Source organism: Kickxella alabastrina, assembly GCF_025024165.1.
Source record: "Kickxella alabastrina strain RSA 675 chromosome Unknown BX661scaffold_13, whole genome shotgun sequence".
In the NCBI taxonomy this organism is placed as follows: Eukaryota; Fungi; Kickxellomycota; class Kickxellomycetes; order Kickxellales; family Kickxellaceae; genus Kickxella; species Kickxella alabastrina.
In genome coordinates, this window is record NW_026251484.1 from 181,683 (window position 1) to 207,525 (window position 25,843).

General features: G+C 47.7%; 6 protein-coding genes across 6 annotated transcripts; 2 read left to right on the forward strand and 4 right to left on the reverse strand.

Moving 5' to 3' along the window:
* Positions 1–65: 65 nt before the first annotated feature.
* Positions 66–3,546, reverse strand: BX661DRAFT_29588 (uncharacterized protein). Its single transcript, XM_051539041.1, has one exon. It carries the CDS (start codon positions 3,155–3,157, stop codon positions 353–355), a length of 2,805 nt encoding a protein of 934 aa, XP_051391206.1. The 5' UTR covers positions 3,158–3,546; the 3' UTR covers positions 66–352.
* Positions 3,547–4,211: 665 nt separating this feature from the next.
* BX661DRAFT_183306 (Tubulin/FtsZ, GTPase domain-containing protein) lies at positions 4,212–6,155 on the reverse strand. Its single transcript, XM_051536204.1, has 2 exons — positions 4,777–6,155; positions 4,212–4,646 (listed from the first exon to the last, which is right to left on the reverse strand). Exons 1-2 carry the CDS (start codon positions 6,083–6,085, stop codon positions 4,462–4,464), a joined length of 1,494 nt encoding a protein of 497 aa, XP_051391207.1. The 5' UTR covers positions 6,086–6,155; the 3' UTR covers positions 4,212–4,461.
* BX661DRAFT_163345 (WD40-repeat-containing domain protein) lies at positions 6,155–7,179 on the reverse strand. The gene has a single exon (XM_051533328.1). The coding sequence runs from the start codon at positions 7,083–7,085 to the stop codon at positions 6,261–6,263; it is 825 nt and encodes a 274-aa protein (XP_051391208.1). The 5' UTR covers positions 7,086–7,179; the 3' UTR covers positions 6,155–6,260.
* Positions 7,180–10,355: 3,176 nt separating this feature from the next.
* Positions 10,356–11,102, forward strand: BX661DRAFT_137472 (DNA-binding protein hexbp; the record flags this gene model as incomplete). Its single annotated transcript, XM_051532698.1, has 2 exons — positions 10,356–10,412; positions 10,668–11,102. Coding segments are annotated over 2 exons (492 nt in total), but the record flags the coding sequence as incomplete, so codon positions are not given.
* A 2,253-nt stretch (positions 11,103–13,355) lies between these two features.
* On the reverse strand, positions 13,356–13,978 carry BX661DRAFT_29652 (uncharacterized protein). Its single transcript, XM_051539042.1, has one exon. The coding sequence runs from the start codon at positions 13,892–13,894 to the stop codon at positions 13,514–13,516; it is 381 nt and encodes a 126-aa protein (XP_051391210.1). The 5' UTR covers positions 13,895–13,978; the 3' UTR covers positions 13,356–13,513.
* An 8,823-nt stretch (positions 13,979–22,801) lies between these two features.
* On the forward strand, positions 22,802–24,690 carry BX661DRAFT_183317 (Nsp1-like C-terminal region-domain-containing protein). The gene is given in 8 exon segments (XM_051536205.1): positions 22,802–23,030; positions 23,101–23,105; positions 23,134–23,267; positions 23,371–24,041; positions 24,060–24,106; positions 24,125–24,286; positions 24,299–24,381; positions 24,396–24,690. 8 exon segments carry the CDS (start codon positions 22,946–22,948, stop codon positions 24,607–24,609), a joined length of 1,401 nt encoding a protein of 466 aa, XP_051391211.1. The 5' UTR covers positions 22,802–22,945; the 3' UTR covers positions 24,610–24,690.
* Positions 24,691–25,843: the final 1,153 nt, after the last annotated feature.

Genomic DNA, 25,843 nt, shown 5'->3' on the forward strand with positions numbered 1-25,843 from the left:
AATTTTTGGAGGCTCGCACAAATGACCAAATGTGTACATATGTCATACCTTTCTAATCATGTTTAATATGACCAAAAAATGTCGAATAAGTAAACTATAGTCCCCAGAAATGGACTGTGGCAAGCACGCGATTAAGTCAAATGACACGAGTAAAACATAAGAAATACCCGAAATATGTGAAATAAACAACTGTCTAAAGTCTGCTTTACGTTGTAAGTTTCCGCAATAAAGTCTACCGGAAAAACACTTATCCGCCCGAATAATTTGAGCAAAACAAGCCTTGGCACTCGGCTCTTGCAACAATAGCAAGTAAAATAATAAAATGAAATAATAAAATAAATTTAAAAAGCACTCATTCCTCGGTGTTCATGCGGAATACCATCTCCAAAGCAACCCTAAATGGCCGGGCAAAAGGGCCGCTATGCAGAGAATCTGACACAGTGCACACATCGACGTATATCTGCTTAGCATCCGCCATCAACTCGTCCAACTTTGCCCTCCTCTCACCCTCCTTCGCGACCCTCGCAGCCCTAACGTCCATCCCCCTCACTCCAAAAGATGCGCCAGGCAGCGACTTTCCGGCTGCCACCGGTGACAGGGGCCTGGGCCAGCTCATTTTAGCTGATGACCCACTCGTAGGGAAAGACGGTGACCCAACAAGCTCGCCAGACACGGACGTCGAAGCGTAAAGTTGCAGCGAGTCCGGCGGAGTGAGCATCATAGGTGAGGGCGGGGCGGCGGCGTATGCAGCGTGGAGACGGGCCGAAAGACACTCGTCAAAATCAGGATCAGCACTGAGGGATTTGGCATGCGCACGACCAGTGCACAGCAATGGCGGCGCGCAAATAGAGGATATGCAGTCGATGGACATGGAGCGAGCAGACCGCGGGCCGTCAATCATGGACTCGAGATCAGCGGTCACGCGCTGGGAATCAAGCTCGGCAGCCACCTGCAGCATATCACTCAGGATGTCTTCGGCCCCAGCCAGCGCAACATCAGCCTCTTCAGCGACAAGCACCATTTGAAGCACATTGAAGAGGCCGTCTGGCCAGCGAGCGAGCGTGTCGCTGATGCGGCGGCACTGCTCAGCGTACTCACGGAACCACCAAAACACCGCAGCGTGGTCGGATGTGCCGGCCTGCTGGTGGCCGTCCTCCGACTCAACAAAGCAGAGGCCCTCGACACCGCCACGTCCAATCGCATGAATAATGGCAAGGCGCGGAAGCGCCAGGATGAACTGCGGGTCCATAGCCTCAATCTGTTCCTCCGTGACCAGCTCAAGGGTTCGGCACCTCTGCAGCGTCTCGGATAGCAGTACAACGAGCAAAGAAAACTCCTCCTCCTGCGCAACGCGGCCCTCGTCATCCTCTGAGTCACCCAGCATATTGACAAGCTGCGCGTTCCCCAAGCCAAAGTAGGCAAAGCACAAGTCCCGCTCAAAGCGCACCCAAGCTTCGTCAAAATCAAGCAAGACGCGCTTCAAGGCCTGAAACTCCTCCTCATGGCCCTGCTCCGGCCCACTGTTCCACGCCGACCACAGCTCGCCGCCGCGCGAATATATGACGTGCCTGATGGCTGCCCACACGGAGCACAAAAGCCATGCAGGTTCGCGCAGCGCCTGCGTCTGTAATTCAGTTCCGCGAATCTGGTATCCGCGAGCCAATGCCTGGGCAGCAAACAAGACGCTCTCGCTGAATCCGCGGTCCAGCTCCAACTGGTCATCCTCAGGCAAGTAAAAACGATAGTGGCGCGAGCGACGCTCCTCTGCAGGCACTTGAAGCACAAAAAGCACGTGTATGCAGCGGAGGAGCCGCGATTGGTTCAGGTGCACGCGGTCTGCGCGCAAGCAGAACGAGGGCGATTGTGTGCTGCTGCGAGTGCGCGAGAGCACGCGGATAGACGAGGCAAATGTGGACTCGGCTGCCAGAGCGTCGAGAAGGGCCTCAGAGCAGGCACGTGCCTGGCGGCGCCACACAGTATCCGGTTTTATTTTGCGGGAGACCAGGCCGCGGATGCGGCGTGTCAACCGGCTCGCGCGCGAAATGCCCTTGTGGCCAGGCTGCTGCGTGGGCTCGCCTATTGAAAAAATGTGTGCAATGACTGAGGCGCTCGGAATAGTCGCTGACTGTAAGCCACTTGTAGCGGAATCTGGTGTCGCGGCCGGCGGGTGCTCGGGTACTTCGGGCGCCATAATGTGTACGTTGGTGTTGGGCGGCAGCGATGAGCGGCTGTACTCTGCATACTCGCTGTCAGCGGCTGAGTAGTCGCCACTGACCGTATGGTAGTGGTCCCGGCACATCATATGCGGCTGCGCATGCAGGTAATGCTGCGGGAACGCCGCATGGTCGTCGACCGCCATATATGGCGTGTCATTGTACACTAATGATGACCGCCGCTCTGGAATAATATCGCTGCTGCTACTTCTGCTGCCATCTCCATTGACCGCCTCTGCGCACTCGACGCACGCGCACTCCCAGCTGCCACTGTCGTTGCTGTGTTCCTCTGACAATGTGGGCATAGGCAATATCTCCACAGCAGCACCCTCCGCAATAGCACTCGAAGCCAAAGGCACAATATTGGTAGCCGCATCGCCCGGATGCCCTGCAAATGCCAAGCTGCATACTGAGCCCCCGCTTCCAGGATGTGAAGACTGTCCTGCTGTGCGCAAGCAATGTGCATGAGCTGCTGCCGCCGCCCCCTCCTCTCGTACTGCGCTGCTGCGACTCCGCAGCGTGTTCACGCGCCGGGCACTGCGAACTGACTGCCGGCTGCTCAGCGTCTGTGCCAGACACCCACTCCACCGTGCGTGCATAACATGGAACGGCTGCGCACCATTTGCCTGCTGGTACCCAATATCACCGTCCACAAATGCTGTAGACGCGGGCGAGCTAGCGTCGCCGCTGCTAAATGGCTCTCCTGTACTGAAGCATTCACTCATTACCGTTGTTGATGTTGGCGAGGGCAGTCCAATGCTTGTGTCGTAGATATCTGGGCACCCACTGCCTCCTGTGTATTGCACGTTGCGCCGCAGATGAAGCCATTGTCGACACCGTGTTAGTCGGGACGCGAATGCTCTGTCTGTGTTGTCCATGCTGTTTCTGACTGAGTGTACTACTGACTGTGGTGTACTGGCCGCACCTGCTGATAAAGTCGCCATTATAGTGTGGAGTCAAAACGTCTGCTGACCGTGTAAATTAAAAAAGTAAGAGTAAAAACGAGGTGAGAAATCAAAATTTGCGGGTATAGTGCTGAAGATGGTGATTTTTTTGTAGAAGCAAGGAATAAGGTATAAAAAGTAGGTGTGTGAAGTACAAGAATAGAGAGTATTAGGTTCCTTTTTTTACTTGGGCTTGTTGGATAAAGAAGGGATACTGGGGATACTGACAGTGTGAGCTTCTATATTCCTCTTTGGTATGTCAGATTTTCAATATGCGTTCAATATGCGCAAGAAAGGTAATGAAAAAAGATAATGAAAAGTTTTTTGGTTCACAAAAAAGGGAGTAAAAAAACAATAAAAATGTTGTACTCTACACCAGGCACACTACCGTTATTTTTATAGTTGGCAGCAAAAAAAGGATAAAGGAAAAATAAATAAATAAAACTGGGGAAACTACATGCGTCCGTTCATGCAGTAGAAGTAAAATAAGATAAACAAGGACAGAAAAGCTACTGTTTACAAAAAATGCAGTTAAAATGGTCCCGGAATTTTAAGCCACCTCCGCTTCGATTATAGATACGGTCTGTTTAAGTAAATAAATAAAAAAGACAATTGAAGGGTTGAATATTGAAAAAGAGATATTTTTATGTTTGTGCGCCGCACAAAAAAAACTGCTGCTTGTGTGGCTTGTGCTGCTTTTGTACTTGTTCGCTATTACCGACAATACGCAAAAACCTAGAATATAATAAAAACAGGATAAAATGAGATAAAAAATTATTTTAAACGGTGGAATATAAAACACAATACAATCCTTGGAAAAGAAGAAAAACACTGAAATTTAAAAGAGAAAATTTATTCTTTAAAAGGTAGTAGAATATAAAGTAAAAATGACGTTACTTAAGGTACAACAATAGTACTTGTCACTCTTGCTTTCTCACTCTTTCTCTCTCACTCACATGACGCCTTTAAACGCACAATATCAAGTCCCGACTTAATTAGGATAAAGATGAACATTGGTTTTTTTCAGTTCCGAAAAAAATTTAATGCAGCTCAACCACTTTTATCATCCATATATTGCTGTCGATCACAAAACAGATAGTTTTTTTAACAATAAGAACATTAAACAGACAACGCGCAATTTGAAAAAAACTTTTTTTTGTGCTTGTAGGATGTTTTGTGACCACAAACAAAGAGAGCAGAAAAAATGGCTGTCGATCGTAAAAAAAACATTGTCCAAAAAAAGCCCAGAATAATGAAATTTTAAAGAAATTTTTCTTAATAGATGCGTAAAAAAAGATACATATTCAGATACTCGAGTACTTGTCGATGGTTGAGTCCAAAGTGTATCTGAATTCGCGTATTGATTCACGCTCATAGTCCTTTAGATGCTTGGACCGTTCAGTCTTGAGTGAATAGTGCAGCTTCTCAACAAACTTTGTCGAGCCTGTTGTTGTGCACAGCAATCCTGCCACACCGACACTCTCAGGACCTACAAATAAAAAAATGACATTGATGAGACGGTTTGGCAACATGATGAGATGTTTTTAAATTAAAAACGAAAAGGACGAGACATGATCGGTTTGCTATTTTGCATTTCATATTTTTAATTTGGGACTTACGTTCTGGGCTGATGGCAGGCTGAGCATTCTGATGAGCATTCTGAGCGGACAGGTCGGTAGTCCTTTTTCCGTTGGACGAGATTCCGCGGAAGATCGGCGGGAACGATCTGGACAACGCCACGGGTGACTTGCAGTCCAGATACGCCGAATGATCATATCTCTCCGACACTACCCTTGTGAGCGCCGTTCCACGATCAACAAACAGCTGTCCAGCCAGCCTCTCCACAGCTCCAACCTCTACAGCGGAGCAGGCAGCAAACTGGCTCCCGAGCAGCCCGCCCAACTGTTCAAACTTGGCACCCTCTCCAATATGAATTCCGGGAGCGAGCAGGGACTCTGCCAGTCTGAAGTACTGCTGCTGCGTGGTCTGATCGACGATCTCGTCCAGGGACCGCACGCGCGTGAGCAATGGATGACTCCATTGAGCAACATTCATAGCGAGGAATGCGCTGTTCTGGAACAATCCACTGCGAACATCAATCCCCGGCCGCAGCCGATCCATATGCGAGGGCGCAAAGAGAGGCACAACCATTGGCACGCCCAGTTCAAGCGCCGTAGCCAGGGATATGGCCGCGTCCATCTGGTGCGCCACCTCCATGCTCTCCACGGTCGATCCACTGACATTATACAGGGCAATGGTGGTCTTGGGAAACTCCTCGCGCACTTTCTCCATATAAGCCGATGCATATCCAGCAAATCCGCCGTAGGCATCAGCCAGCACCTGGAATCCCTGGATTTGGTCGCACTCCTCGGCGAATTCGCGCATACGGCCCTCCAACACGTCCTCCCTAGAGTTCTCTCCGGCAAACACGCCCTGCCCCTCCTGGAATGTGTTCATCTGCCCGAGACTGTTGCCAAACTCAACACCCGATACAGAATTCAGCGTGCGTGGGTGGTAGTTCAATTCGGCGTAATCGGACCAGAACCGTATATTGCTCTCGTGCACGTCCGAGATCGGGCGCCGAGAGTACAGCGGCTGCCGGTACACCTCAGTTTGCTGCGTACCGCTGCCCCACTGCGTGCCCTCCTCCTGATCGGCCTTGCGCTTATTGGCATCTGTGTCCTGGTCATCGAGAGATCCGAAATTGCCAACTTTGTCAAATATCAGCGCGCGGGGCGCGTATGCCTGGTGCTCCCGCTGTGCACTTTCCAGCAGACCCGGTCGCTCGCAGTATAGCGTGTCCATGTCCACCGGGTATTGAGTCTGCGTGTCTGCGCTGAGCAGTGCCGCTGCTTGCATCATGTTCCAGTAGTGCATGCCGACGTAGTTGGCCTGCTCGCCAAATTGCAAAGTGATAACCTCCTTCATCGTGCGTGTTTGAGTGTGCGTAAGTATTTAGAATATTGTTGTTTAGTGACGATAGTACGCAAAAAATGAGTGAAAAAACCGGGAGTGACAGGCTGCGGTTTATATAGAAATGCAATATTTTAAATTATGGCATGAAAAAACACTTGAATCATGCTTAACAAAAAAAGAGAAACTTTTACTCTAGCTCCAACACCTTGATAATACCCTGGCTGTTTGCCGAAAGCATTGTATTGGACCTATTCTTCCAGCACACGGCGCTGACAAACAGCGAAGGATCCTCCTCAGGCTGCTCGATTCCAGTGACCGGATTGCAATTGCCAAACTTGTACGTGACCGCGGGATGCGACAGATTGCGGTAGTACGCGTACATGGTGTTATTCTCGCTACCGCACGCAATCCAATCTCCGCCCGACGTCGTCAGTCCAACAAAATTCTTCTCATTAGCGTGTCCAGAAAACGTCCTCACGCACTCCTGCGTGCGCAGACTCCACAGCTTCAGCGACGAATCCGTCGACGCCGAGATGATCTCGTCGGGCGACAAAAACCGCGTATAGGACACAGCCTTGCGGTGACCGCGCAGCACACACAGAGGCTGTTTGGGCGAGCGCAGGTCAAAGCAGTGGACATTGTGGTCGGCGCTGCCAAAGCTCAGAATGTTGCCATGCAAAGGGTTGAACCGCACGCAGCAGACGTTGGCCTTGCCCTCGATGGTCATCACGGAGGCTCGCCTGTTTGTCGTCCAGATCTTCACCTTGCCATCGTCGCTGCCGCTGCATAGCCGGGTCGGGTCGACATGCGAAAAGTCCACGCTCCACGCGCGCTTCTCGTGCTCGCCCAGCGACAGCGTCGATGTGCCAACGCCGACGTCCCAGAGTGACACTGTGCCGTCATAGTCCGAGCATGCTAGCTGCGATTTGATGTACGGGTTGAACGACAGGCAGCTGATCTTTGACCGGTTGGTGAACTCGGCCACAGGGTACTGCAGCGCTGTGGCCATCATCCCACTATCATCGCCGCCGCCGCCGCCGTTGGTGCTGCCAGCCTCCACTTCGCGATTCCACCAGTCCTGAGAATGCTGCTGCTGTTGCTGCTGCCTGCCGCGCTTCTGCTGCTGGTACTGCGCCAGCTCGCTCCACGCTTCGGCTTGCTCAATGACGTTACCGTAGTCATAGATTTTGATCTTGCGCGTAACCCCGGCCACCGCAAAAATCTCGTCGTCGCGGTCAAACTCGATGCTGGCCACAATAGCCGTGCTCGCCGTACTGTCCCCATAGCGCAGCGTGGCTACAGGTCGGAACTTCTCATGCCGGGCAAACTTTGTCAGAGTCTCAAGGAACTCATCCAGCCCTTCTTCGCCCACACCGCGCATGCGCGTATTGAAGTAAAAGGACTCGAGATCGGCAAAGTGCTCCTCGACGCGCTTATTCCGCGGCAGCAGCGCGGTTTCATCCGCACTCAAGGGCGCATTATTGGGCACCTGGGCGCCCTCTGCCATCTGGTTCTTCTTCCCACACACCACTATTGCCGCGCATTCTCGGGCCCGGGCTCCGTCATTAAAGGTCTCGCTGCTCTGCGCAAACCCGTCAAGCTGTGTCGATACAAAGTCTAGGTCCTCCTCGACCACTGTGAGCTCTTTGCGCAGTGCCTCCATTTCGCCTGCCTTCTTCGCCTGCGCGATCAAAAGAAACTGCCGCATTGTCGCCATCTCGAACTGGCGCTTGTAGCTGCGCATGGCTTGTTTTTTTTGCTGAAGCAGGGTCAAAAGCGTATCAATGTCCTCCGAGTCCAGCCCATCACCAGTTTCCACGCTGCTGCGAACCTGGTCCAATATGCTCGATACACGCTGTTGTTGCTCTTGCTGCTGTTGGGATTTGCTGCCTGTGAGTGGTTTGATGTCGGGGGATCCGTGGGTTATCAGCTTATTCAGTGTAAAGTTGGGGAAGATCTGGTCGCTTTCTAGGGGCTGCTGGCATGTCGGGCATGTGTGCCTTTCGAGCAGGTGGCGCGAAATGCAGCGGTAGCAGAAGGAGTGGCCGCAGGCAGTCATGAAAGCCTCACAAATTGTGCCGAGGCAAATGGGACAACCCAGGCTGCCTCCACTGCCACTCAGTACAATTGGACTGGATGCCGGCTGCTGCTGCAGCTGCTTGTGGCTTCCTGCTATTCTGCTCCCCGATGGTATTTGTCTCCTTTCGGGAAACCCATTGACCCCTCTTCTGTCAAATGCCCCCTGGGTCTACTGTCACTCAAGCTGTTTGCTCTGCTGCTGCTGTTAGTATCATCCGCATGGCCACCGCTGCCTCCATCTTCGCCTCGGGCACTATTTTCCTCGCCTCCATCCAACAGCCCCAGTGGAGTCAATAGTGCCTGTCCCTCGCCCACATCCTCATCCTCGTCAACCATCCCTGTAGCGCCGCTATCATCCACATCCACGTCTGCCCTGCTCCCAAGCGGTGCTGCAGTTACCACCGGTTCGCTATAATCCACGCCATTACTGTCAATGGACTCTGTCGATGACACATCAGAGTGCACTGACTCTGACTGCACTCCCAACGGATGGCGAGCGGGCATGCCGACTGCGTGGTACTGAGCAGTCCGTGGAATATTGGCCACGTCTCCTGCTGCCATGTGCCGCACATTGCTATGCGTCACAGTGTATGGAGACGACCGCGATAATGTGGAGTGTGCTCTGGTGTTTGAGCTACGGACTGGCAGCTGCGATGTTTCGGCTGTAGGGAGACCCTCTACTGTGTTGCTGTGAGTGTGCGCTGCGTCTGACTGTGGAAAGGCACCTCTGTTTTCGTTGTCTCCCTCCATTTTTTAGGACCAAGAAAAAATCGAAGAATTTGGTTTGTTTTTTTCTGTTGAAAATTGGGTCGTTTTTTTATTATGTGTAGAGTGACTCGTATGCTAAGCTGATATTAAGTGGAATAAGTAAGGTAAAGTACAATATTGGTTTGTGATATAAATGCCAGTTTTTGGTGGGAAGAAAAAAAGGGATACGTGTGGAAAACATATGTCCGCCTGCGATGTTTTTGCATTTGCCAAGCGGCTAGGAAATTGGCGCACGCAATTTTGTGAACGATGACAAACCAACTTTCATGTGCATTAATCGGCTAATTTTTGGTTGATTTAATGCGACAATATCACTTTAACAAATCTCAAATTTGTGGAGTACTTTCAAGATTGTGTTTACGCACTTGCCCTTACATTTCGTTAAAAGGTAGGAAACTAAGTGCAATCGTTTGGCAGAGACTTAGCAGCAGCAGCCAGGTGCAAAGCCAAGGAATGCACCCTCTACTACGGCCACCTATCTCCACAAGCAGCGCACAGATTGCTTTATCCACAGACCATGGCGGCTATAGCCGTTAGTTGTTTAACACAGAACAAGGTTTCGTCAAACGAGCAAGTGGACCTTTGGATCTATTTCTCTGAGCGAGGCGTGAACATTTTTTGTCCAGCGCATCAAATTAAAGCCGCCCGCTTATAAGGCGTCTTATTTTTGTACTTGTATTTTTGTCCTGTGATGCGGGTTTTGTTGCCAATCCTTGTTCCATGATCAAAATTATTTAAAGTAATTATAATTTGATCAAGCCATTTTCCGGAAAACTTGCCTCCCTCAATTTTTTTTGTCTTGGAGAAAATTTTCTCACTTTTTTTTTCTGACACTACGTTGCAGTATTTTTTTTGGTTGCGGCAATTTATTATGATCACATTTTAATTTTCTTGCTTTGTAGAGCCCCCCCTCCCTTGGACTGGTAAATCCCAGCCAAAGCTCGATGAGCAAAAAATGCTAAAATTTTACGTTGGGTGCAAAAAAATAGAAATGCTGAGAATCAGTGTGTATTTCCTGCTTTTTGTTTTGCTTTGTTCTGCGGCCACCAAGCAGTGGTTTGGATGGAGCGAGCTAGTTGGGAAAGTATCTTTTGAGCTTTTAAATTTTTTTCCTTTTCGCGTCCCTTTCTTGTCTACTTGTAATAATTAAATTTTTATTTGCAAACACCCCCCTACTTTCTGTAAGCATCTCAACAACGCACGCATGAGGACCTCTGCCGACAGAGCTCCGTCCTTTTTTTGCTGCATAGTAACGCCTTTTCTTTATCACCAAGTGCTGCCATTCTTGCCCCCGCTTGTACAGAGGCAGCAAACACCGTCAATTTTTAATGCTTTTAACCAGATTGCCAAATTACAGAACTAAATGACCTTTTTTCTCACTATGTGTAGACCCCTTTTCGTAAGAACCCGAGAGAGATTTTTTTGAGAGATGCTGTGCTACAAGTGTGGAAAACCCGGACACAGGCTTAGCCAGTGCGAGACCGAGGAGAAGGTGTGCTTCAACTGCGAGCAGCCCGGACACGTTTCGTCCGAGTGCGACAAGCCCCGCGACAACTCGCACCGCGAGTGCTTCAACTGCGGCAACAAGGGTCACCTTTCTAAGGACTGCACTGAGCCCCGCGCCGTCAGGGAGCCCAAGGCGCCCAGGGAGCCCAAGGCCGCTAAGGAGGTGAAGGAGGCTGTCGAGGGTGATTCCGCCGAGGCATCCGCCCCCCGTGCCCCCCGCACTCGCCGCAGAGCCAAGAAGCCCACCCAGTGCCATAACTGCCAGGAGGTTGGTCACATCGCTCGCGAGTGCCCCACCAACGTCGAGGGTGCCCCCCGTGTTGAGACCCGCGACTGCCGTGTCTGCGGCCAGATTGGCCACATCGCTCGCGACTGCCCCGAGAGTGACGGCGCTGCCGCTCCTCGTGCCCCCCGTGCCCCCCGTGCCGAGACCCGCGACTGCCGTGTTTGCGGCCAGATTGGCCACATCGCTCGCGACTGCCCCGAGAGTGACGGCGCTGCCGCTCCTCGTGCCCCCCGTGCCCCCCGTGCCGAGACCCGCGATTGCCGCATCTGTGGCCAGATTGGTCACATCGCCCGTGACTGCTCCGATAACACCGGTGCTGCTGCCCCCCGCGCTGACACCCGTGACTGCCGCATCTGTGGCCAGATTGGCCACATCGCCCGCAGCTGCCCCGATAACACTGGTGCTGCCCCCTACCGCTCCAACGACCGCGAGTGCCACACTTGCGGCCAGATTGGCCATATCTCCCGTAACTGCCGCGAGAGCCGCGGTGCTGATAACCGCGAGTGCCACGGCTGCGGCCAGGTCGGCCACATCTCCCGCGACTGCCCCGAGGGTGGTGCCAGAGGTGGACGCAACTCGAACGTCGAGTGCTACAACTGCGGCGGTATTGGTCACTTCTCCAGGGACTGCACCAACGCTGACGAGTAAGGTGTAACAAGCACTGAGGCTCTTTTCCTCCCCCCTTCTTTTTTAATTGTTTTATTCTGACTGGGTTGTGCTTGATTTAGTTGGCCATCGATTTCTCTTCTTTTCTCTCTGCTTAAAATAAACAAAAACACCCGTTGATGAAGGACAGCTTTTTTAATTGTGCAATTTTAAAAAAAATTATAGTGTTGACAAAGGTTCTTGCCATGTAAGCACGATGCGATGTACGATGCGCTTTTGTGCTGCTCATTCTGAAATGCATGTTTGTTTATCTGAATCATAAAAAACAAACCACTGAAAATGATAAAGAAAATTAAACACATCTCGAAAATCTCAATGTAATTGAAAGCAAATAACAACCGGCTTGCAACAAGAATAACTGATGATTTTCCAAAAAAAATTTAAAATTTTTTATCGAAACAAGGCATGCAAGAGAAGATCTGACAGAAGGAAATCTAATGTAAAATTTTTTATTTTTTCTATTTTCGCCAATTACGTAGATTTTTATTTTTCATTTTGTAAACATCCATTATCCCAGTAGAGCGCATCAAAAAAATTGTTTTCTTTGTTTTCTGAGGTCGATCCCAGTTAGCATCTTTTAGATAAATAAAAAAGCATTGAGTGCGTATATACACTCAATGCAAGACTATAAAAAATAATATTATATATGTGCACTCGATGCATACAATGCATTTGTACATGTATATATCCCCCATTATTATTATCAGTGCTTCTGTGTGCATTCCACACATATTTTATTTATCTGCGACTGTTTCTTGGCAAAGTGATATCCACATTTTCTCTCACATCAATTGCTTCATTCAAACGAGTGTTCGAATATAAAAAAATTAAGTATAAGCAAAATTGCAGCAAATATGTTGTGGATTGGGGAGAGGAGAAAATCATTGCAATGCGCACTCAGCTGGCATGCATTATTTGTTTGTTTTTAGCTGCATCCTCAAACTACTATCCCTCTATTTTTTCTCACACATACACATGACCTTAAATTAATGGTTGTTTAAAAATACACATGAAAAATAAAAGGGGCTGGGTTATTCGTGTAAAAAAAATTATATTAGCCTTATCGCAAGAATAAATGCACTGGTATTAGAATAGGCATGTTCGATGATAATTGCTTTTATAAATTCCCTATTTTCTATCGTTCCTACTTTTCCCGACCACCTAATTTTTTATTATTATGAATACAATTACAATGGACAATGTGGCCGTTGTCAATATTATCCACCTTTTTACTTTTTTATTTTTTTGGTTGGTTTGTTTTCAAGTACGTCTGACACAATTAATTACTGTGACATACATGCCATGCAATTGTAATGTACTCTGCTTATTCCCTTTTTTCCTCAAATTAATTAAACAGGAAATAATTCTAAAAAGAAATAGCCACGATAAATTAATTTGTCTCGCCAATTTGCTTACTTCCTCCGCTAAATAAAAAAGTAAAATAAGGAATATCAAATTTTTGTAGCTCTCTATACTTTCGAATCACGATCACTGTATGTATGTCATATTCAAGCAATGGGCTTAGAGAATTAATGATATCACTTCTAAATGTAAAAAATTAAAAACAAATATGATTGGATATTGTTGCGGATATACGTTGTTCCATGTTTATAATATGGCTATTTCAAAGTGATCAAATTGGTGTCATATTTTTCACATGAGCTCTGCAATATTTTTATTTTTAATATTTTCCATGCAATTTATAGAATGTCAAATAAATTGGAATTTACTATTTGTCAACGTATCACGCGTATTCCGATTATTTTTTTGCTATTTTGTCAAATATATTGTTTTCTTGTAGTTTGAATTCATTTATTTTTATTTGCTTAATTGTGTGAATTGCATGCCATACATATCCCTTTTTTATGCCCATTTGTTTTTTGTGAGAATAACTTGTCTATTTTAAAATCACAATGTGACATTCCACATGTTCATTGCATATTATTTTTTATAGAAATTTGTTTAGACAATATGTTGGTACAATAAAAATAAATGAAAACAATTAATTTATATAATAAAACATGGGTAAATAATAAAATAAAATGGAAAATAAATGAACATGCGACAAACGTGTGATCAAGCAGACACACTGCTGGGAAAACCTATTGCCGTGCAAGGTTTTAATTTTTAATTTTTTACTTGGGGACCTTGTACTCCTTGTCTACCTGCGCCTTGATGTTGCACAGCCAGCGCTGGCGGCACTGCAAGTTGGTTCTACCAGGAACTTGCTGGGCAACCTTCACCCACTGCCTGTCCTCGCCATACTGCTTGACAGCGCGCTTAAGCAAAATGTCCTCCTCCACCGACCAACGAGCAGAAGGACCGCGAGGCCGTTTGGTGTCCAAAAACGCATAATTGAACTTTGGCTTGCTCACATTTCTTGCAGCGGGCATAGCTGCCACTGGCGAAATACCACCGGGCGCGCTAGCGTGCATGGCTGCCGTGTGCTGAGAAGAGTGAGCATGGGGATGAGCCTGAGACGAGTGCTGGTGCTGGTGCTGGTTTTGCTGGTGCATAAAGTATCCATGCGCTTGGGAATAAATATCATGATGCGCAGATGAAGGGCCTTGGCTGGGCGACTGGCCAAACGTATATGCCGGAGATGCCAGCTGTTGGCTATGAGTGTACGAGGAGGATGTTGTGCGCAATGTTGATAGTGCTGTTGGCGATGGGGGCTGTTATCCTCAGTGCCATTTGGAGTGAACATCATTGCGGCCATTGTGTTGCTGGGAGACAATAGGGCATTTGCCTGAGAGGGAGAGCGATGGATCTCCTGTGATGAAGTGACTCCAGTCGATATGTTGTAGTGGGCTCTGGCGGAGACAAACGGTGTGCAGTGCTGGGCTGCGAGCGGGCGGCCAACATGAGCGGGAGGAGTAGGCTTGTGGTTGCGCCGTGATGCGTAGACTGTCTTCTTGCGTTGCTATTGTTGCTGTAACCGCCAATTCTGTATACCTCCAGCGACGATGCGCCAAAAGAACCCACCCCAAAAGAACCTTCCACCGGCGAAGACAACGGATGTGCGCTGATAGGAGACAAACCAGGTGAAAAGACTGCCTGCCTGCCAACTCGTTGCCGCAGCCACGCTCAAACTGAGAAATTGGCGGCAGCGCTGGCAGCTTGCAAGCGCCAGGCCAGCTGTTGGCAATGGGCGTTGGTGACAGTGTCTGTTGCGTTGGGCTGTGCATGACAGGCGACTTTTGGCAGTCCATATGGTCGGACAGCGTTGATGCATTAAGCAGCAGATCTATGCCCATCCGCTGCTGTGATACAGACACATCCGAGTCGCAGCGGTGTCTTTTGCGGGGCTGCAAATTATCCTTAGCATCAGATGCCGCGTCATTGCGGCTGGCAGCAGGTTTTGGAATTTCAAGAACCGATGCACTAGCAGGAGGTGGCGAAGCGGAGGCAATAGATGATGGCGCATAGGAAGGGTTGGAGAGTGAATGTGGAAGCCGGGAGTGAGTCTGGGATGGCCGCTGCAGACTTGGGAGATGCCGTTTTGCGCAAGCGGACAAGGGTCAACATTGCTTGCGCAGCTCAGCCACATCCATCGTGTTGATGTCGGCCTCGTTTGGGAGCATATCCGCATTCTCGTAGTCAGAAGTGCTGTTGTCGAAGGTTGTAATAATCTGCTTGTCCGTTTCTTTTTCTGCACATCCGGCATGGTAATACATGGGCGAATCACAACGTTCACTATTTGTAAAGTAAACGAGTGTTCATTCTAGAACCGGCTGTGTGTGCCCTGTTGTTTTGGTCACATCTAGTGTCGTCGCTATTGACCCTTCTCGGAGAGTGCAAAGGCAAAGTGACTCGAGAGATTTGAGTGTGGGTGCCCATTGTGTGAGTAAAATTTTTTGTTGTAAAGTGTCTGAGTTTAAATGCGAATGCGAGGGGCAGAGTGGGTACAAAAATAGAAAAATAGAAGTGGAGGAAAAGAAAATGTATTTAGAAATAGAAACTGCCGTAAAAGGGTAAAATAATAGACGTAAAAAAAGTGTGAGAAGTGTGAAAAGTGTGTGACAATGCGAGCACAATTAGTCAAGCAAGAAAGATAAAGTACTTATAATAAAATAATAGAAAAGGCTATCAGCTATCGTCAATGAAAAAATAAAATGACCGAAATGACTGTCAAAAAAGGGAGGTATCTGCCTAAAAAAATTATAAAAGCGCAAGCGAAAAACAGACTGGCGTGATAATAAAACAAATTGAGACAAAAGATTGCCCCGTATGCGCAAAATTAAATTGAGATTGTCGATTTTTTGAAAAAGCGCAATCGCAAGTCGAAGAGAGCAATATCTGCTTAGTATGTGGGTGACAATAACGGATATGACAAAGGGATATTCGTTTTAAATGAAGCAGAATATTTAAATAAAATAAAGATGAGCCTATACTGAGTGCAATCAAAAAGGAGGATGTAGTCGCGGTGGCAGTGGTTTGAAAGTAAACAAAAGTAAACAAAAATTGAGTCTTTGAATGATTGAAGTTGTTGGTGAAAGTGCAGAGGACTAGCAAACAGTGGTCCAAGATAAATGTGTGGAGTGTATTGTTGCTTATAACTAGAAGTGCAACAGAATAGTAAGCCAACAAAAAAGAAAAGGTCTTGTCGGGAATAAATACGAAATAATTATATTTTTTCTGGAAATGGAAAATATTAGAGTAATGGAAATTGCAAAGAAACAAGGCGTGGGGAGGGATGGCGGAATGGGGGTTACAATTTATATAGTATTTGACTTGTTCCTCTGAAATCAAAATGAATGAAATGGTGATAAAGGGATACAGGAAAAGGCGTGGAGCTAGAATCGCTGTTTCTAGTTTTTATTATGTATATTGAGATGAAGAGACGGGGGCATATAATTAACAAAAATTTATATCACAAACGTAACAAATAAATGCTTCATGCAAGGCAGCAAAAACAGGGAGGAGGGGGGGTGGGATGGGGAAGTCAGTGGCAAGGGGTGAGAGGAGGGGGGGTAAATGTAAAAATGTAAAAATAAACAATGCAAATCACAAGTGCAAATAAAAATATAAATGCCAAGCTAAAAAGGACAAAGCAGAATGAGCGTTGTATGGCATGTTTAAAATAAAAAGATAGAAGGGATGAAATATACTACAGCAAAAACAACAAATTTCACTGTATCGTTATAGTGTGGAACCACTTCAATATTATGATGGACATATTTTTCTGGGCAAAGAATAGCAAGATGGCGCTTAAACCGTCATGTCTACAGCAATTTTGGCATTAAAGCAAAGCAGAAAAGATAGTTTTTGTACAAACAGATACTATTGTGCCGACGGAGCCGAAATTCGAAGGATTTATTTTCCGCACAAAGTGGATATCAAATTTACTTTACCTCATTCAGCCCGAATCGACCGATTCATTCGCAAAAAAACAATCCAAAAAGGCTTATCCATTATTAATCCACTTACACTGGCACAATTTCTTTCCAAAAAAGGTAATGCAGAAAATAGAAAAACTAGTTTTTTTTATTTGAATTGATCCTTTTTTCCTCTTTTAAACACCGCCGTTCATTGGTAGAGTAATATGAAGATGAACTTGTTTTGTCTTTTCAACCTACGCAACCCACCCGGGAAGATAAATTTGTTGTTTTTTAAAAACAAGTGCAGGAAAGGGGTTGCAAGAGAGGGTAGCAAAGAGGGGATAGTGTAGTGGCGTTTCTCTCACATTTCGCTCATCCCTATTTTTTTGCATTTTATTTCTACATCCACTGTGTTGTAAATGTGTTTATAAGCCTTGATTGTAATTGCACTATCTGAAATATACTGTTTTTAATAATTGTGTTTATAACATGCTAGAACAATAATATTATTAAGACAAGTAAAAAACAAACAAATGCAACACTTGCAGTTCATTTGGAAGATATAATACAATGCCATTTATTTTAAATAAACGAGTATTTCTGAAATGCAATGCGTCATAATTCAGATTACAGATAAACCAATGTGAGGCACACGTTATATATATTTGCTCTTTCTAATTATACTTTATTGGACCCAAGAAAAAAGGGTGAGAAAACAGCGTTCTGACTGATATGCGAGCTCATGTCGACCGGCGTATATTGGACAGACAAAATATTAATTTCTTGCAAACAGGTGTATTGTCATCTTATTTCTTTATGCTGCCTATATGCACGAACGTAAATTGCCAAGCCATCGTAGACGAAAAAATTTATAACATTTACAGGACCAATAAAAGGACAGTTTATGAAAGAAAATGTTATAGACTGTATCACATTTTTTGGTTGGAAGTAATAAAATGCAGATATCAACGCGAGTGCAGATATTGCTGATTTTTATCTTGTTTTGCACAATTGCGGATTTTTATTGTAAAAATAAAAATAAATTTTTTTTGAAATTAAACAGGCAATTTATGTGCAAAAAAGTCCAAATAAAACAAATGTAATATAACATTCAGTCATTCTTTTAGTGACATCTTTTTGCATGCGTTGCCACATGAATATTACATTGTGCAATGTGCCCTTTTTCTTGTATAAGCAGTTGCGAGCAAAAAATTTGCATTGTCTTTTTTAATTTGTTAGATGCCATTTTTGAAAGCATGCCTATATTGTTTTCTTATACAATTGTTGCAAAAAATACCTATTTGACCACCATGTTACTTTATTTTATTAATGCCCACATAATTTTATGTAGAATACATCACAGTAATATTATATTCATGTCATAATGTTTTGTTTACATCATATGGTCTGCACATGCATGGTCACATTTTTAATAATTTGACGTGTGAAAAAAATGTTAAGGGTGAGTGTGAGAATGAAAAAAAGCTGTGGCCAACTTATTTTAGTTTTATTTTAATTTTTTGCTACCAGCGAAGCGGATATATTTTTATGACAACTTATAATTACATACTCGTGCGTCATGCTCGGAAAATTCTATTCTTTTATACGCCTTAATTGGTAACATGACCAGCCTACTATTTTTTATATTTCGGGTATACGTAATGCCGAAAATCTACTACGCGCGTGATTATAATTTTACAGGTATACTGCTAATTTATCTGTAAAAATGTTACATTTTTACATAGTATTTTTGTCAAAGCTGGCAAAGCAGCAAAATGGACTGTATCAGAAGACATAAGTTAAAAAATATATATTTCACTTTGGTTTTCATTTTTCAATACTGTAATTTATTAGTTGCGCTTTATCTATCTGGAGGCACGCACATTGTGTTTATTGAATACTTTTGAGGAAGTAGGAGGATAGAAAGAGTTGTGAGCAGGATGTGGCGGTGGCAATGGCAACGACAATTGTCAGTTGTGGCTCATCGGCATTATCGAGTAAGCCGCCTTAATGTTTTTCAAAACATTCGATGCGTGGGAATAATACAGCCAACGTAACTTTATTTTTTTCAGTTAGTCGTCCGATTTTTTGCATGATATTGGAGGCTCACAAATTGGATTGTTCCAACACTATTGTGTGGCTTTGCTTTCTTCTAAAAGTGATCTGATCTGATGAGTGTATTTAGCAATTCATTTTTTTAAAACTTTACACACACTTTACCATAGCAATCTGCACAATCTCAATAGATTTACCCCAATAAAAACTACAATATTGATTTTTTTGCCTGAGTGTGCGCTCCGACATTTACTTTTTTTTGCAGCTCAGCGCCTGTTCACACCAAATTTTATAATGGATTGTGAAATATCGTGGATGTTTAGCTGCTTGGTGATCTGGTCGCAGTAATAGTGGATTGCGTCACAACCATCATCGCCTGGATCCAGCTCATCCCCAATGTAAATAAAGTGCGGCGGATAGTGCATGTGGGGAGGAGGGGAGGGAAACGAGTGGCAAGCAGGTAAATAGTGCAGTATTGAGTGAACCATTTTTTAAATTTGCTTTTGTTTACCTAACTTTGGATGCATTAATTTGCTTTGTCAAAAAATATACCACCGCCAATGTGATGTTTTTTTTGTTTAATGATGTGCCCGTATTTCTTAAAAAGGACAACATCGCCACTCGTGGATACTGTCCGTGTGTTGTTTTTCAAAGAGGAGATTGCTTCTTTTTCTTTTTTCACTAACAAAATATTTGTTATTTAATTCTTTTTTACATATTTATTAGCTTTGCATTAATATTTTTTCCACTAAACTACAAGTTTTCATATTCATTTTTGCAAAATTCGAATCCCTCTTCTTATTTTTATATACACAGGCATATAAATGGACGCTGACAACAGCAACCTTCCGTTGTCGCCTGGAGACATGGATGAGAGTGAGTTTCGGCTCCAGCAGCTCCTTCAACAAGAGGCCAGCAGACTGCAGCAGCAGCAGGCAGAAGCATCGACATCCACACCCCAGCACCGCCAGCACTATAGCCGCCGGCATCATGACGACCACAACGCGAGTACACATGACGCGGATTCGGTAGGAGGAAACTCCAGCGAGTCCGGGTCGATATCGTGCTCGACAGCCAGTAAGCATTCTGTAGACCACCCCGAGGGGGACCGCGGCCACCGACACCGGCACTACCGCAGGTCGTACGCAGCGGGTGAACCAGTTAAGCGGTCGGCGAGCCGGCGCATGTCCATGCAGAACTTGCCTGTGTCGCGGCGCAGCACAGGGCGTCGTCGTCAAGTGGCCATGGAGGGCGAGTTTGACGATTCGGCTGAGTCCGAGTCCGAGATCGGGAGGGCATCGACTAACGGGTCGACCAGCGGTTCGACCGAGTCGGAGGGGGTGCTAGAGGGGGACGATAATGTGCGCACGCGTCAGGAGGCGCTGAACACGCGGCATCCCTTTGGACTGCCGATTTGGAAGCCGGCGCTGTACAAGAAGTCGCGCTCGGTGACGCGCGCTGCGTTTCTGGCCCTGCACGCTACGCCGCTGCGGTCAGCCAAGCTTTTCCTGAAGCCAGGCAACATTGCGTGGATGCTGCTGGCTGGCTGGGAGCTGCTTGCTGTGTGCATGGTGATTGCAGCCATTCTGTTTATCGTTCCCTGCGGCGGTCGCCAGTATGCCAGGGTCGCTGCCGGGCTCGGATGGTACCTTCTGTGGCCGTTTGGCCGTTACGTCGAGCGCATCAAGGATGACGCGCACGAGCGCGAGCGCTGCGCCTTGGATACGGAAGGTGCTTCGGCCCTGGAGGCTGGCGACGCAGACGACGAGGATGATGACGAAGACGCGCCGCTGCTTGGCTCCCAGGATGACGCTTCTGATTGGTCTTGCGCAGCGGTGCGTCACGCGCGCTTCCGTAAGCAGACAATGGTTGGGCGTGTAGTGTTTTATGCACTGCTTGTCACTGTGCTTAATCCGATTCTGATTCTGGTGTCTGCGCTTTCGTGGTTTGCTGTGTTTTCGATTCCAATGGGCAAACTGACATACACACTGACGCGCTACCTCTGGCGTGACCCGCTGTCACTCCACTTCCGCTCGGGCGACCTGCCCACTGTTAAGGTGCCACAACCTGTCGAATCACGCGAGGCGGCTGGTGATGCGTCGGAGCAGCTCGACCCGCAAGCCGTTGTGGAGCAGCCCGCGCCGACAGTGCTTCTGTGCACCAACGACGCCGTTGGATGGTACTACTACAAGTACACGGTGGACGGCGTCAACATCCTAATCTACAACATGCTGTCGGTGGCTGTCTTTGTGCTTGTTGCCGCGTTTATCATCGCGCCCCTGACCCACCACCAGCATGCGCTTGTGCAGCCCGGCGTGCTCTTCCCGCTGTGCCTGGTGTCAACCATGCCACTGGCCTACTTTATCGGCCAGGCCGTCAGCTCCATCAGCGCACAGTCGTCCTTGGGTATGGGCGCTGTCATCAACGCCACCTTTGGCTCGATCGTCGAGGTCATCCTGTACTCTATTGCGCTGACACAAGGTAAGGCGCGCCTGGTTGAGGGCGCCCTTGTGGGCTCACTGCTTGCCGGTCTGCTTCTGATGCCTGGCACTAGTATGATTGCCGGCGGCATTAAGCACAAGATGCAGCGGTTCAATGCCAAGAGCGCCGAAGTCACAGCCACCCTGGTCATCATGTCTATCATCGGTGCCTTTGCGCCGACCTTGTTCTACCACACGTTTGCCGTGCCCGAGTTTGAGTGCCGCAACGAGGTTGACAGCGTGGGAGCGGTGCAGCGGTGTCGGCAGACCCACGTCAACTTCCTCGACGATCCTTTCTACCTCGAGACTGTCCGGCCCTTTATGTACTGCTGCACGGCAATTTTGCCTTGGCCTACCTGATCGCGCTGTGGTTTTCGCTCAAGACGCACGTCAAGCACATCTACTCGAGCAACCACACATCCAACCCATTGTGCGCCATGTTCTGGAGCTCTTCCGCCGCGCCATTGGGCCCGACGGCATCAACCGGGCTGCGCAGCGCAATGTGCGGGTGCGCGACGAGCAGCTACCGCTTACGGGTGACTTGGAGGCTGCGGCCGAGGGATCGGTGCGCCAACATCAGCAGCCATCGCGTATCAGCCGCATGCCCTCTGCATACGATCCGGCAAACGCGCCGTCGTCTATGCCCAATGTGCCTCGCCTATCCCAGCTTCCGCGCGTGCTGGCCGCTGACCCCGACGACCAGCTGCCTGACCTAGCGCTCCTGGAGGGTGTCGCCGATGGCGTTGCTGCGGGTGAGGGTCACAGCGGCCACGGTGGCCACGACGCGCCCAACTGGAGCAAATCTAAATCAGCCTTCATCCTGTGCGCGTGCACCGTAGCCTTCTCTCTCATTGCCGAGGTTCTCGTCGAGACTGTCGATGTGGTCATTCAGGAGCTGGGCATTGGCGAGAAAATCATCGGTCTGACTCTATTCTCTCTCGTTCCCAACGTGACCGAGTTTATGAATGCCATTGCATTCGCCGTGCAGAACAATATTGCTCTCTCCATTGAGATCTCCAATGCGTACACGGTTCAGGTTGCGCTCCTGCAGATTCCCATTCTGGTGTTTTTCAGCGCGTTCTATGGCGTTCCCGATTTTGTTCGGCCACTGGTCTCTGGGCCCTCCTCCGCTCTGGACGGTGTGCGCGAGCTGGCTGTTCGCTGGTTCACCGCCGCTGCTACTATTACTTCGGGCTCAGCCGAAGGCCATCTTCCTACTGAGCCCAGCGCCTACGTGTTTGCGCTGATGTTCCCGCTGTGGGATGTCATTGCCATTCTCTTCTGCGTCTTCTTGCTCACCTACATGCTTATCGAGGGCAAGGCCAACTACTTCAAGGGATCCATCCTATGCTTGAGCTACCTTGTCTGGATGCTGAGCTACGCCTTTGAGCCAATCAGGAACGTCAAATCAGATTAAGTGATTTTGTTCGCTCGAGATTTTAGACTGTTTTTTTTAGGTGTGAGCCGCGGATCCAGCATTTCTGGCACTACTCATACCCTTTTAGAAAACGTACCCCTCCTTTACTTTTCACACTGTTTTTCTCTTTCTCTCTTTCGTCTGCCTCGAATTCAATTCAATTTGTTTTTTTTACTTCCCACACCATTTATATTGAAAGAGTTGTTGAATCGGCAGTTGAAAATAAAATAAACAATAAAGATCGCGTCACATTTCATATTTTCATTCTTGTCTCAATTTTTTAAATCTAAACAAATGAGCTTTGGCAACACCAGCGGTGCGCAGGGAGGAGGCAGCGGTGGCGGCGGCGGCGGCTTTGGCGGCTTTGGTGCTACTTTTGGTTCGGGCGATAAACCCGCCAGCAGCTTCAGCGGCTTTGGCACATTCGGCACGCCCACTCCTGCTCCCAGCGGTGGTGCAGCAGCAATCTGTTTGGCGCCAAGCTTGGCGGCAGCCCCAAGCCCGCCAGCGCGCCACTTTTTGGCGCACCCGCCACCACGGCCTCAGGCAATCTTTTTGGCTCGTCGAACACAATGGCCGCAACTGCAGCTAGCAAGGCAGAGCCCGTGAAGGCCTCGTTTGGTTTTGGCGCTGCTGCTTCCGCTGTGGTGGTGGTAGTAGTAGCCTTTTTGGCGGCTTTTCAGCTGCTGCATCCACCTCTACCTCTACCTCTACAGCAGCCCCGCGGTTTCTTCGACTACGTCTTTGTTTGGAGCTGCATCCACGACATTGCCGTCGCTTGGTACTGGTGGCGGTAGTTTGTTTGGCGCCAAGCCATTGGCTTCGACAGCTGCACCGGCATCCGCGTCTGTCACTGCCTCTGCCGCCCCGGCTGCGTCTTCCGCTGGATTCATGTTTGGCAATACCACGGCTGCAGCTAAACCGGATGCCGCGGCGCCCGCGACCACCACTGCAGCATCAAACCCCACTGCCTGCACGGGCCTGGGCGGATCCAAACTCCCGAGCACCTCAGTTGCCAGCGGCAGCCAGGCTGTGGACGACAAGGAAAAGGCAGACAGCGCCGCGGCAATCGATCCCACCAAGATTGAGAACTCGACACATCTGGTTAACACAGCTCTGCAAAACAAGACCGTTGAGGAGATTGCGCGGATGTGGACACAGGAGCTCACCGAGCAGACGCGTAAATTCCACACTCAGGCCAACACTGTAAGCTACTGGGACCGTGCACTTGTTCAGCAGGGCAAGCGGATTACAGAGCTTTACGAGGCCACAATGTCTGTCGAGTCCGAGCAAGCGGCACTGGACCAAAGCCTGGAGCACATGGAGAGCCAGCAAAAGGCATTAGAGGATCTGCTCAACAGCTACGAGGGCCGTGTGCAGGATATTGTCAGTAAGACCAAGCCGGCAGCTTCGGGTACCAAGGGCATGATGAGTGCTGACGAGGAGCGCGATCATGTTTACTCTTCGGCTGAGCGCCTCAATATGCAGCTGGACGAGATTGCCCGTCGCTTGACTACCCTTGTGGAGGATGTCAATGGAATTTCGAACGCTAATACGGAGGCTGAGGGACAGCGTGGCGATCCGTTTGCGCAGATCGTGCAGATACTTAATGCGCATTTGACCTCGCTCGAGTGGGTTGATTCGCAGACGGAGGCCCTGCAGGAACGGGTCAAGACGGCTCAGAAGGTTTACCAGGAGGTCAATTCGGCGCAGACGTCGATTTCCTCTGGGTCTACGGGTCCAGTGCTGGTGCTGCCGAGGATGCTGGCTTTAGGGATGAGGTGTTGACTATTCCCGGCGCCTTTGTTAGTGAGCAGGCTCCTCCTATTAATTCGTCGTTTGGCACGCCTATGAGCAATGTGCGCAGGGGGTTGGGCTCTAGCTTTTTGGGCGGTCGCACAGGCCCTGCGCCAGCGTCGCCATTTTCTAATACCCCGACCGCGCGCCGTGGATTCTAAGGTCATGGACTTTTATTCTCTTTTATTAACTACCTGAATATCATTATTTTTAAATTAAATGATAAATATCTTTTTGAGAGGACAAGTACATCTTCACTTCAACTACTATAATTATAATATAAAACACAATGACTACTCTTATCACCAAAAGCACCCTCACAAGATATTCATGGTGTTATAACATCCATATTATGCATTTTGTATCTACCAATGTGTAGCATTCCACTGTAATATGTAGATTTTAAATGGTACATTGTTTGCATAATGTAAAAAAATTGATGTAACACAATGACTTGATGCAGTTAAAAAACGTATAATACTGTGAATGTTGTGGGATTTTAAACAGGTTACTGTTAAATCTATCCTTTGTTAACGCTATAGAAAATAATAAGACTACAAATATCTAAAAAATTCAAGTATCCTGAAATAGACATATTTCCTTGCATCCTGACTGCATAGCAACCCGGAACACGCTTAGAAACTAGAGACAATAGCCCATTATGGTTGAAGATATTAACTATCGTTTTTCTAAAGAAAATTATGCTATGAATACTAAATACATTAAAATTTGATATTATGAAAAAGCTAAATATGCTTACATAATAAAATCGCAGTGTGCATATAATATTAAAATAATGAGATTGCATGCAATAGTGTTGTAACGCGATCCAGCCCAAATCTGGTATCACAGCATGTCAGACCTGCCTCAGACACACCATCTCCATTGTCGTCATGTGGCCCATGTGATCCCAAGGCAGTGCACCATCTGGTCTCGAACCAGACGTGGATGTATAAGTGACATTGGGTGTCAATCTTCAAACCAAGTATAGCTGTAACCACACGGGTGATTATGGACAGACTGGCACCCAGGTTGGTGACTGCACCCACCACCTGTCTGTTGGCCAAGTCCCCATTTTCCGAAATTTCAAATTTCAAACTCGAATTTATCTTCCAAATTTTTTTGTATTCACGGATGAATAGGAAGGAATGTTTGATGACGTATTAAGACTGCCATAGGCGCCTATAATGCTGGTCAAACCCCGACACCCCCTCCCAGGTCTTTTGGGCCCAGGGCAGGTGATGTGATTGGCATGCATTGCTTAAGGTGGCTGGTCCATTATTTCAAGGCCTCAGCACCTCCTGGCAATGCATACTGCGGCTATATCAGTCTGTAGACTTATCCAGACCTACTCTTCAGTCCCATCCTCCTCTCCCATCTGCAGCAGAACCTGAC